The 13,524-nt window shown below is 35.7% G+C and overlaps 1 protein-coding gene across 1 annotated transcript in view; it reads left to right on the forward strand.

Annotated features, from left to right (window-relative positions):
• Positions 1-13,524, forward strand: part of OXCT1 (3-oxoacid CoA-transferase 1) — an 87,018-nt gene that overhangs the window by 43,221 nt on the left and 30,273 nt on the right. Inside the window, exons 8-13 of the mRNA XM_014875508.2 lie at positions 3,856-3,963; positions 6,517-6,628; positions 7,082-7,176; positions 7,856-7,904; positions 11,053-11,125; positions 11,893-11,968. Of these exons, the coding sequence (XP_014730994.1) occupies positions 3,856-3,963; positions 6,517-6,628; positions 7,082-7,176; positions 7,856-7,904; positions 11,053-11,125; positions 11,893-11,968 (513 nt within the window). The remainder of the gene's footprint in view (positions 1-3,855; positions 3,964-6,516; positions 6,629-7,081; positions 7,177-7,855; positions 7,905-11,052; positions 11,126-11,892; positions 11,969-13,524) is intronic.

Raw genomic sequence — 13,524 nt, forward strand, 5'->3', positions numbered from 1 at the left:
CTAGGAATTATCATTATTTCAGTTTGAAGAACTGAACTAAGATAATTAAGATAGTGATAGGGAGATTTAATAATGTTAGTGTAAAAATAAGCTACTTAAAAATGTGTAGGTTTGTTAGGCTCTGATTATCCCCCCATCTCTTTCTTTATTTCATAAGCACATGTTTTTGATTTCTTTTCTGCAATAAGGAATTATATTGTAGTTTCTGGTTATAGCTTAGTTTTATGAAAACTGAAATTTTAAAATAAACCAGCTGAAAACGTTTAACATATCATAAAGTACATAATTAGACTAATTATGTATGTATATTATAATTCTGCAGAAACAGATAAAAGGAACATACTTGAAACAAAGGCCTTTTTATTTTTGAGTGTTTGGCATGAATGGTTTGTTGTTTTATTTCCTTATCAATTTTTGGTAAGGAACCATAGTTTTAATTTTTTTTTTAACTGGAAGTCCATAACTATCAAGGCTCCTTTTTTCTCTCTGGAAGTCTTCAGAAATTCTGAAATAAAACTGAAGAATAGCTGAATTTCTGTAAGGAAAAGGAATTCAAATTGCTTTACAAAGGAAAAGTAGATGTAAATTACAGAAGGAAATAACATTGTGAAGCAAATGACCACTGCCTCTGTGAGTGCTGATACCAAAAGGAATGACAGAAAACTCTTGTGAATCATAGTGGAGAACAGCTTTTATGTTCTGGGTGTACTTACAGATAAACCAGTGTTCAGAAGCTACTGAATTAATTCACCCTTCTTCCACTGTCAGATATATCATAGATCTGCAAGAACACTATCCCCAGGAAGAAACCTCCAATACTGTGAAACTCTTGAAACAATGAAAGAATTTTTGAATCAGGCATCAGAGCCTTCCCAGAAGTGGGAAGTCAGCCCTTGTGGTCTCCTGTAGTTATCTTTTAGAAAAATGTAAACATTTTCTGTCTTTTTTCATTGATGAAATGAAGATTTAAGACAATCAAGGCAATCTAAAAGGTACCAGAGGATTTTGATTTTCTGATTACAAAGAGTACAGGAGGTGGTCTGCCCTGATTAGTTCCCTCTCTGTGCTTTGCCAGACTTGGTGTCTCTTGGGTGAGATGACACATAATGATTTTTGATGTTTACAAAGATTCTTCTGTATGTTACAAAATAAAGCCTGAGGCAGGGTGAGTACAGAAAAGAAAGAACAGAAGCATAGGTAAGATGAGAGCAGAGCAGGAGAAAAACTCACACACATCCTTTGAATTATTAATATGGATGCACTCCTGCCTTTCTCCTTGAGGGTTTGTCTACGGAGGTGTTACAGAGCTATCTCATAAAGAAACATGAAACCTGAAAGGGAAGTGAATACACCCAGTGATGGGACTATTTTATTTGCAGTATCATTCTTGTCTAGGAAGACACTCGTGCAATGCCTTGCTGTGGTCACAGGCACTAAGGTGGCCCATATTGATTCCCATAGTGGTCAGATTTCCTGGTGTCACTTCAGCTGGCACAGCTTCACCTCTGGCAGTGCTGGTGGCAGGCAGCCCGTGTACAGTGCCTCATCATCCAACTCCCTGGGAGAGCGAGCTGGAGCACTTAGACAGTGTTTCTACGTCCCCTGAGTGAATCCTTCCTTCTCCGTGTAAACTGGAAGACAGTTAATTTTTCATATATCACATGCAAATTCTTAATCTCTTTCCAAAATTCCTCTTTTCTGCTGTGGAGATATTTGAACATATTTAATTTTAGTTACATTTGATGCTTATTCCACATAATGGTAGAATATGGAAAGGTGTTCCAGTCATTGGGGATCCTTATCTGAAATCCCCAGGACAAAATACAGTTTGCAGTGTTATGTTCATTTAGGATAATGTTTGGAAATAATAGAGGAAAAGCTATCAGGCTGACTGCTGTGTCCCAAGAGACAAAATACAAACCAATTAGCAGAATGGCATGACCGATAACAAAATCCAACAATTTATTGTTGGATGAATAATTTATTCTGTATATTCTATGGGGGGAGAGAATCAGTGTGTCAAGTTTTCTGACAGCATAATTCTGTTCGAGTTTTTTAAATTGTGCCAAGATTTTGGTTTTATAATCTCAGCTGCTGCAGCAAATAAATGTAGTTATTCTGTGAGAAAGTTCAAATCAGGAGCAATTAGTATTCCCCAGGCCTAGTTTTTCATCTGATAAGTGAAGACAAATTTAATTAGAAAGGGTGAATTTGGGAATTCTGCTGGTAGCAGATCATCTGCTTGCCTATTGCTTCGTTGGAAAGTCTTATCTTCTGCTTCTCCTCTCTTTTGAGGATGTTCTGACAGTAGTCACTGCACCAAAAGTGCAGTGGGCTTTAGGGTTTTTTAATTTTACCCTGTGTTTGGTCTCCATATTAATCTTAAAATGTGTGTATAAAATTAGAAACTTCAAGTGAGATGGATGAAACTGTGGCATTTTTTCATGAATACCCAAATCAGAATTTTCAAGATCCTGATTTGATTGTGTCTCCTTATCTTGTAGGTAAAGGCTTTCTGGATGTGGTGCGCTGCTCTCCATGAGCACTGAGACTGATGTTGCTCTAGCTGCTATTGCCTTTTGTTTAGGATGTTTGCCTTGCAGATTTCATAACACATCCTTTCTGTCTCTTTAACCCAGGGCTTTTTTTAGGGATCATTTGAACCTGATCCTGTGATCTTCAGTTTTAAAATTTTTCTTCTCCTTCTCCTGCTTTAGGGTGAATTGGTTGGTTTCTTTGTTTATTGTCACATTTCAAGGCACAGTAGGTAGGTAATTGTCTATCAGATGTACTATAGATTTTAGTATCGATCATATTGTCCAGTAGGATGTCAAATTGAGTTTTAAACTCTTTTATGTTGCTTTACTGGTGGCAGCTGTTAAGAGATTTACCCTTACCGTACACCGGGTCTTGTTTTGAGTTTATTAGGCTTTGGACATCCCTAAGAGTTTAATGAATCCCTGGTGATAAAGAAGTTTGGAAACTGTCTTTTAATCTTTGAGTACATTGTTATGTCCTGTGTAGTAGATTGTCGTATATTATCTTTGGCTGTTGCTCTAACATTACATGTTTTCCCTGTGGTTGGATGCGACTGCAAACAACTCTAATATTAGTCTCTGTTTTGTGGCAGAGTGAGATGTGCTCTGTGTACCTCAGACTTGTCAGGGAAAGCACCAGCCGTGGCTGAGGGTCTGTGCTGCAGGGATCTGTCTATAGCAGGGTCTCTGACTGGATCACCCCCAACTCAGGCCTAGAAGGAAGGAAATCCCTGTTGTCTGTGGTGTTCCTGATAAGTGAAATTTCAAATCTACTGTGTGTGGATGAGTGTAATTTTTGTGCTGAATCTCTGTTTCACTAACTATAAAGACTTCTAGATCTTCATCTTTTATCTTCATTCTTGCAATCCATTATTACAGTTCAAATGTTTTCTATTTTAGTTTTGAGGACACTATGGAAGATTTTTGATTCAGCTTGTGTGATTGTATCCTCTAAATTAATACTTCTGCGTGTGCTCTATTGTAGAGCATATTGTTTTCCTCTGCTTGGGTAGAAATTTTTTGTAGTTACAAACAAATCTGATGTAACTATACACAGTATATTTCTTCAAGTTGACCATAAAAATGGGCCTGTTAAAACATAAATTATCTTCAATTTGTATGAAGAAATATACTTTAAAAAAAGAGGACAGCATCTGAGTTAACGTATTTTAAAGACTATCTATTTTGTCCCGTTCCTTGGTTTTCTTGACGTGATCTGCTGTATATTTAACGTTTCATTTCAAAAGTTCATTGGTGTTAAAACCTCTAATTGAATAATTTTTTCTAAATATTTTCCCTTTTACCTTTCACTTTGTAGGTAGAAGAAATTGTTGATATAGGAGCATTTGCCCCAGAAGACATTCATGTTCCCAAAATCTATGTTGATCGTCTGTTACAAGGAGAGAAGTTTGAGAAGAGAATTGAAGTAAGTAGCTGAGCTTCGCAGTCACAACATATTTCAGCTTGGGGTGTATTTAAAATTTGCATGGTTTTTGGTTTTAGCCACCAATTCTTAGCACTGAGAAAACAGTGTGAAAAAAACCCAGCAAGTTTTACTAAAAACTGGAGCTTAGGGAGGTACTTACGTAGTTAGGTGGGGGCCTGAGGATTGAGCCTTCTTTCTTACACTTCAGACTCTATGGTTCAGTTCCTGAATAATTTAGAGCAGCTGCCTGTGGCCCTAGATGACTTCACTGCAGTTGAAAATCTAGTGTAAAATGCTACTAAATTCTCCTTCCTCTCTCAGTTCACCTGCTGTAGACACAACAAGAGACAAGGATCTGGCTTTGACAAGTGGATACTTTCTTTTCCACTGGACAGCTTTTAACGTGGGCACGTAGGGCCAGCCTCAGTCCCTTTTGTGCCATGTATTGAATTATGTTGCAAAGGTCCTGGAAACCTTTGTTCCCTTTTCTTTAATCAAGTACTTTTTTAGCTGGTGGACTTTCTGGTCTGAATAAAAGATATCAATAGCTATTAAAATTGCTGCAATAATATTCCACCACTGAAAACATCCAAGAAAATTATGATTATGTAATTGTTCTTTCTTCTTTCTGTGGCTTTGCCACACTCAGGCTATGTCCCTATATTCATTTTGGTGATGTGACAATGCTTTTAAAGTGCAGTTGAAAATCCTGTGTTTCTTCTGTGTCTCCATACTCTGGAGGTGGAAATTGTTCCAAATGTCATCAGAAAAGCTGGTAGAAGGGAAGATATATGACACAAGTAAAAAAAAATCAGTGAGAAAGAAAGTGCAGAAAGGAGTTGTAATAATTAAACTTCTGTTATTAAAATCAAGTCACAAAGACCTAGGGAAGTTGTACAAGGCGTTTTCTCTGAGCATTCTCTTTTGTGAAGGCTAAGGTTAAGAAGCTTTTTTTTTATTCCATCTATTCATTCTGCAAAAGGATATTGCATGTTGTTGAGTAGTTGACTGCAAACAGATGTGTCAAACCTTTTTTTTCCTCCGCTGGTTATGTTGGGTTAGATTGCAATTAATGGCCTGTTTTCTTCTTCTGAATGGTTGCATTATCTCCCAGAAAAGCTTTTTTACCTTTTGTGACAGAAATCTTTTTTTTATTTATTAAACTATTGCTTCTGCTGCATCTTGGCTGTGTACGCGAATACCTATTTAGTCAATTCCTACTGAATACCTGGTGAATGCCTACCTAGTCATCTGCCCCTCTCCCTATATGCTTCAGAAAAAAAGTAGGGCAAGGGTGAGGGAGAAAGCTACTATAAACTACCAAGCAAAATTATAACAGAGGTTCATTTTGATCATGTAATTCTGGCAATGGCACCTCTCACTAGGTATAAGTATGGCAGATTTATTTATTCTTCTGTTAAATTTTATAAATGAACTGGCTGTACACATAAAAGCACTGAGTATGGTAAGTGGTGAGACAAGATGAGGAATATAAGAAATAAAGAGAAGCTAGTCTGTCATAATTCTTACTGCCTTTAAATAGCAGTTCCTGCCTAATATGGCTCAGAAGTGGTCTCTCTAGAGCCAGCTATAATTTCTATCCAGCCTTCTCTTTGCTGTGTAGAAACCCTCTGTAATTGTTCTTACTTTAGCCATAATCCACAAGTGAAGCAATTCTAGGGAAAATAGCCAAGGCATAAAAAGGAAGTTGATGGGAAATGCAAGAGGATTGATACTGTTTCTGGCTGCCTAAGGGGATAGTGACTCTGCAAAAATTCTTTTGTGGAGATGAAAAGTAACAGGATAATTTTTTCTGATGTGTTAATTGTAGCCTGAAGTAGGAGAGGATATGAAGACATATGGGGGTGCAGGACATAGTTTTTTCCCAGAGGAATTTTATATGCATAGGAGAGATGTGCAAAGAACATAATCTATGTAGACAATAATTTAAAAGAAAGATGTTACAAACTTCTTGAATGCTATGGCATTTTCACCTACATGTGATTTACAAAACATGAACTTAAGATGAGAAAATATCAAGAAACAACTTCATGGGGTGTTTAAGATTATAGGGAGTTTGTTTGAAAATTCTGATTCTTAGTTCCCAGTATCTTTAGATGAATGGCATTTGTCTGTCTCATCCTTATAAACCTAGAATAGCTCATTGAATTGAATGAATGCAGAAAGAGAGCAGTATTTGTATTTTCGGCTGACATTTTATGAATCTATTGAGGTGTCTCTGGGGTAATGAATCGCAGACTTGCTAGTATTTGCACTTATGCCTTCTTCAGCACTTCTTTATGTAACAGGCTTGGCAATACAGATGAAGAAATAATATTTTGCTATAAGGCTGTCATTGGCGATATTTGATGACTCCATTGGCTTAGCTAAGCTTGAATGCATAAAATAAAAGGTCACTTTTTTGTAGAAGATAAATAAATAACTTTATTCTTAGACCAAGTATCTCTGTGCAATCACAAATCAAGCTTTTGTGTCTTGAGAAGCAAAAATCTGGATTCTAATCTTTACTTATGATTACTTCTTATTTTGCAGCGCTTATCAATCCGAAAGCCTGAAGACTCAACAGCCAAACAAAAAAAAGGAGACAATGTAAGGGAGAGGATCATCAAACGGGCTGCTTTAGAGTTTGAGGATGGCATGTATGGTATCCTTCAGCTCTTGTTATTGCTTAAAGTGATTGCTGACTGGAATAGGAAACCCATCTGGTTTGTTTAGAACAGGTCGATTAATGTGCTCATTGTCTTTACCAGACCCTGTGGTTCTCTCATTTTATTAATACCCAATTGAAATAGAAGGGATGCTAAGACATAAAATAAGCAGAGTTTTTGTGTCTGGTGGCTTTGTGAGCAGTTGAATATGTCACAAGGATTTCTTGAAAAAGTCGGAAAATAAACTTTTTTTGTACTGTCATGTAAAAAATTTGACAGAATGCAATTAGACAGTCCAAGGCAAAATCATCATCACAAATATCAGGTATCTAAGTAAAAACGAAAGTGCTTGTGAAGGGAACAGTTCTAATCCACTCATAGTATAATAGTAATTTTTAAAAATTTGGTAGTTTGCAATACGTATTTCTGCCTTAACCACTTCTTTTCAGCTAATCTGGGTATTGGAATCCCATTGTTGGCCAGTAACTTCATCAGTCCAGACATAACTGTTCACTTACAGAGTGAAAATGGAGTCCTGGGTTTGGTAAGAATATATCTTGGTCAGTTATTATAGTGTTTTTATTTTGCTGTGGCTGGGTTTTATTTCCTGCCCACCTCCAACTTGCTTATTGTATTACTGAAAATATATATGCTATATTATGTCATCATAAAATTCTCTCCGTGCTGCAGGGAAGTTTTTTAGGAGATGCTCATTTTATGATTGTGGTGCTACTTTGCTAAGGCTGTCCTTAGGTACATATATTTCTGGACTCAAAACCATTAGGAATTTGAAGGACCAAGTATTGTAAACCTTAGCAAACATAATTTTAAATAAAGCTTAAAGGGAATATTATTTTTACTGTTGTATGGCTTTATGAAGTTGCATTTATGACCTTTTCATGAAAAATGTCTGTCACTTTGGTTAAGAACAAAAAGAAACCTAAATCAAACAAACCTCTTGCTTCATGGTTGTTTAGTAATTTTAAGATCCTTGAACAATATCTCCATCAGCCCTGATATGTTACTTGGTATAAACTGTTGCTTGTAATGTCAGGATTTTTTTCCTGATAAAAATTAGAATTTGATAAAAAAAAAAGATTTAAAAATGCATGTCTGCCATGATATGTTTTTGGTAATTGACATTAGACATAATATGGCAATTATTAATTATATTTGAAAGATATTTTATTATAAAACTTGACATACATCTCTATTGTTGTCAGGGTCCTTATCCACTTGAAAATGAAGTAGATCCAGACCTGATTAATGCAGGTAAATATTTTAATTATGTTTAATTATCAGAAAATGAATAACAATGTTAATTTAAATTTTTTTTATGCAGTATGTGAACCTAGACTCCAGTTTTATTTGATAAATAAATATTAATGTATTTGTCTTCTTTTAAGTGACAGTCTTCTACAGGGAGAGACTCTCTTTCAGGCCCATCAGTAAATGGTCAAATCATCCTTTGCAGAAGTGAGATTGTTTTGTGCAGCCTGTGAGGGAATATGGGTTTGTTTTCCTGCCGCTTTTCACCTTGAGTCTTCTAGAAAATGGTTTTCAATGATTTATGCTTGGGACATGTTTTAAAACATCCTGTGTATAATGGCCTGGTTTATTCCCAGCCAGGAATGTAACTCATTTGCATTCAGAGAGGGAGTGGTAGCTAAGGCAGGGGGAAATAGCTGCTCCACTGGGACCTGGCACACTGCTGTGCGTGGCTGCTTTTGCCACTTTAGCAGGGAATGGCAGTCCTCACATACTGTTGTTGCCCAGCTGTTTTGGGGCATTTCACCCCAGAAGATGCTATTCAATGTAAAAATGTAAGTTTCTTATGATTCAGCGCAGCTGTTTGATTTCTATTCTTTTCATGGAAAAGTTGTGCCTGTGTACATTCTGTCTCTATGTGAAAATACACTTAAATATTACATTGTGACAAGTAGAAGTAGGCTTTATAACTTTGTTATTGATATTAATGGTATAGATTATAGACCTGACGTTTTAGACTTCGTTTTTTTAATATGGAAAATATACACATTTCATATTTTTTATTCAAATATACACATGCATACATACAAATACATATATGGGTGTCTACATACATATCTATACAGACAGTACCTTTCTCAATGGCTGTTAGCAAGTACAATTAAACTCTGAAAAGTAAAAGGAGATACAACACTGATGTAAAATAATTTTAATTTAGTATCAGTCCAGCAATTGTTCCCTGACTTGAAACACTTGCTGCTTGGTTAAGCTAAATGATACTTATCATAGTGCTATGTAATTGCCTCTGTTACTGTATTTTAAATGTGGAGTTATTTGATGCCATTTTCTTGTTTGAAATAAAAAAATATTTAAGAAATGGAGTCCAGCATTTCACCAGTATATATGCAATTGTTTCAGAAACTGATTGAAGGAATATGTCAGAGAAGTGACTGAAAAAAAAATTTTAGAAGAAAAAAATACTATGAATAAAATTATATGCATGCACATTAGAAGTTAAGTTTTATTCTGGGTGCATATGAAAAATGAACATATTAAAAGAGTGACAATGAAATAAATATCCAAGAACATAAATTCTCTGAAAAAGTTGTGCTTTAACATGGAAATCAAGATGATCTTGAATTGTTATATGTAGTTGATAAATATTTTTAAGAGTTAATCTAGAAGTGATGAAACTAACATAACAGGTCAGAATGCAACATGAAAATTAGATTATTGTAGTGTTGTTAATTCAATGTTAAGCAGTTTCACACGTCCCTCCAAAGCTGCAGTAAACAGGACATGGGATAGACAAGCACCAGACCTACCACTAAAATAATTATTGCTATAATTGCTGAAACATTTCCATGGCTGGATTAGGACCATTCTAGGTGCTTTCCAATCAAATTTGTAAAACCATGTGAAGAAAACACAAACTAAATGGCAGAGGAATAGAAATTAATCTTGTTCTCATTCATTAACTGGAATGATCCAGTTTCAGCCCCAAAGTCCAGTTTAAAGTTTTTAAAACATATACCTGGTTTGGGCTTTTGCCAGATTTCTCTCTGCAAATGTAATTGTGTTGCTCTGAAATATTTATGGGTTTTTCTGTTTGTCCTATTTTCTTAATGTCTCACATGAAGTATATCTTGACTGCAACTGAAAGGTAGACTACTGTATTACAGCAGAAATATTTAAAAGAACTGATTTCCTGAGAGCATTTAAAGAAGTGGGTAATGCGGTGCTCTTTTTACATTATTTTGTCGTCCTAAGTCTTTGGTCTTTCTTCTCATCATTAATTTGTCACTTTATCCCAGGCTTCTCTCTCCATGTGGCTGCCTGCAAACCCTGTTTTCTCTCTCACTGACTTGGGTGGGTGCCCTGTAGGGGAAGATAATTCAGGCTGTCTCAGCAGGTCTGGGTGTTAGCATGGTGAATTTTTGAGAAGTGTGCAAGATCACTTGTATGACCTTAATTCTACACTATTCTATTTAATTTACATACAAATGGCATAAAATATACCTCAGATGAATTCAATAATTAAAGCACATATCTTAGATCTCTATTTTAAATTTCATGCACTGTTTCTTTCCTTCTTCCATTTCTCTTAGTTAATCTCATTGTCTTTTTTTCCTCTGTTTTCTGGAAACTGTTTAATGATGTTCCCCTTTGTTGTTAACACTGTTTCTTCATTATGTCAAAAGTTGCTAAAATATTTCAATTTGGTTTTTTTTCTCTCAAGTTTACCATGCTTGTTTTATAATTTCACCTTCATCTGTGTTTCTTCTGCCTTTTCAGAAGCACACTCTGTAAATGTTTTTTGCTTAGACTGGTTCAAAGAGCAGGCAGAAGAGGAAGAAAAGGGCCCTGAACAGAGCCAAAATAATGCACTTCCAGGTGTGCTCCATTGCTTGACTCAAGCATTGTTCAGAGAACAGTACAGCACACAGAAGTACACTTTCTTGTGTCCTTTAAAAAAGCAATAATAGACCTGTCTTTTTTTTTTTTTTTTTGTATTTTTCATCATTAGAACTCTAAACTGTTCAAACTGACCTGCTTGCTTTTCTTTGCAGCCTCTCCATGTCCTGAAGACTTTATCCTTCTCTGTTTCAAACAACAGTTACTTCTCACTTTTTCTGTGAATGGAGCAGAAAGCTAAAGTCCATAGATATTTCATACACTCTGGTGTTCATGATGACTTGCCTGGAACTGCTGGTGGTCAAACAGCAGGCAATCCTATCATTAGAAACTCTAACAAACTGTTTCACAATTCAATAGGATTGATTAGGTTTACATATGTTGTAGTAAGTGTAATCAGGTCTGTAGCTGTACTGAATCCAAAGGAATTTGATAAAACCTCTTATTTCTTGATAAATAGCTGTGACTTCATTTGTCAAAGAAACAAAATGTATACTGTAACTTATTTCTTTTACAGGTAAGGAGACAGTCACTGTTCTTCCAGGTTCTTCCTATTTCTCTAGCGATGAATCATTTGCAATGATAAGAGGGTATGTAACAACACAAACTTTGATCTTTTTGAAAAAGGAAAAGAATAAACTGCATCAGTGGCTGAACTCATTAGTATTTCTTCCAAATGTGGTTAGCATTTAACAACCTGTAAAATTATCGTGGACTTAATCAGTGATGATTTACAGAGGGTTAGATCTTGCTATTGGAAATATAAAACCCCCTGAACTAATAGATACCATGGTAATGTTTGTGCCTACTACCACCTGGCCATCTATAAACACATTTATAACGATGTTTTAACAACTATTTTTTTGTCATTTCCAAGTATCTAATCTGTACTTGCACTTAGTATATTTTCTTTGCTCAGCTTGCAACTGTGATCCTCATTCTACCTCCTTAATGGAAATTCAACGTGTGCACCTGTTTTTTGTTTGTTTTTCGGAAGGGAGGTTGGATGCAAACAAACACTAAATCCTAATGGCTCTGAAAAGATAATGGGTGCATGTAAATATGTTAAGGAGTGCACTGAAAAGTACAAGTTCAGAGATGATTGACTGCACGTGCAATTAACCAAACCAGACAAAAGTAGGAATATTTTTGAGGCTCAGTAGGCATAAAGAGACATTTGCATCAATGATACATCTAGTGGGGGAAAAAACCCCAACTATATATGTGGCAAATGGTTGCTACCTTTGTCATATGCCACCAATTTTGTATTGATGTAATGAGAATGAACAAAAGCTTATTAAGATTTGTGGGCTGTTACATGAACATGATATGCTAATTACACACTTTCTGTTACCAGAGGCCATGTTGATTTGACAATGCTTGGAGCTATGCAGGTGTCTAAGTACGGTGACCTGGCCAACTGGATGATTCCTGTAAGTAGGTTTTTGAACTACTGTCGTGTACTGTGTTTAGGATAACATAAATGTAGCTGAGAACCAGGCAAAGGAGAATAGGGCAGGAGTAGAACAGGGGGTTGTGAAGCTAAAAGTATTAAAATAGAGGATATATGTATATTTCCTGCATACTGCTGGCACCAAGCAATTCATTTTCTGAAGTCAGCCTTCTAAAATTATGCTTGTGCATTATGAAAAGCAAAACATTATGCAAACCTTTTTCTTGCCTTTTATGTCCATGCCTTTCAAATGTCACTTTTTTTTTTTGCTGAGGACTGATGCTTTTTCTTCACAGTAACGACTCTTGTATGGTTGTACCTGGAGCAGTGAGTTGAAGGAAAATGTAAACCAGCATGTAGTTAATCATAAAATTATAAGAAAAGCCTGCATTATTTTTCTGTGTTTCTGTCAAAAGATTGCAGCATTGCCCTTTTAAATACATTAAGAAAAAAGCAATAATACTGTATTTAGCCAAACAGACCTTCAGGTTTCAATGATAGAAATATAAGCTAATTCCAACATTATTTAATCAGCTGATAAAATAAAGCCATTCTTTGAACTTTATGTTCTAACATTAAACAACATTAGTAACTTTCATACTGTTGACAAATTTGATCTTTTCAATGGCTTTCAGTATGGTACTTTCAGATATGTTTTGTATCAGAGGTGTCTAGAAGCAAATAAGAAAATTTATTTATATCTGCCTGAATAGTGTTAAAGGCCTTGGGAAACTGGAAGGTGATTAGAGGAGAAAAACCCAAATGCATGTTCTTGTCTCTTGGAGAATCATTAGTTGAACCCAGCAGTCTGTGACTTCTACAGCAGACTTCTGAGCATGGAAGTCATGGAGCAGTGGCTGGAGCATAAGGTGCTTTTATTGAGAGGGGACAGAGTCTGACACGGGAGCCATACAAGCAGATGTGGGAGAAGGGGTTAGTGAAGGGCTAGTCCAAGTGTCTGTGTAAGTAATTGTGGGGAGTGAGAAGGGTTATGGCTAGGTTGAAATGTGCCTTTCAAGATTTGAACTATCAAAAGATGAAGACATCATTTTATACTAATAAAAAGATTCATTTACACATGCATTTCTTGAAACATTGATGCTAAGATTGATTGTAATCTTTCTCAAAATGGTGCAGATTTATATGTTCTTCCCTCAGTGCTTTGTTCTCTAAAAGACAGTGATTTTAGTTTTGCGTTCATATATATAGAGATTTTTTTAAAAAATATATTTTACCTATGAAGGTGCCTCTCAGTTCTGTTCAACCCCAAGTTTATGAATAGCAGGTATGTTTTCAAAACAGAAAAGTATAAAATACAACTTTCAATACAGTTTTATTTTTTTGTTACCTTTGAGATGCACCTTGTTATTACGTGCTACAGTATACATCATATGGATCCCCGGGACTTTTTGCTGTCATAATTTTCCCCTCTTACTAATCTTTGTCTGTTTGCAAATTTCCTCTGCAGTGAGTTTGTATCTACTTGTGAGTAAATATGCCAATGACACTTCATAAATCCAACCAGGAGCCTTTCCA

This window comes from Sturnus vulgaris, chromosome Z, assembly GCF_052056855.1.
Source record: "Sturnus vulgaris isolate bStuVul1 chromosome Z, bStuVul1.hap1, whole genome shotgun sequence".
Lineage (NCBI taxonomy): Eukaryota > Metazoa > Chordata > Aves > Passeriformes > Sturnidae > Sturnus > Sturnus vulgaris.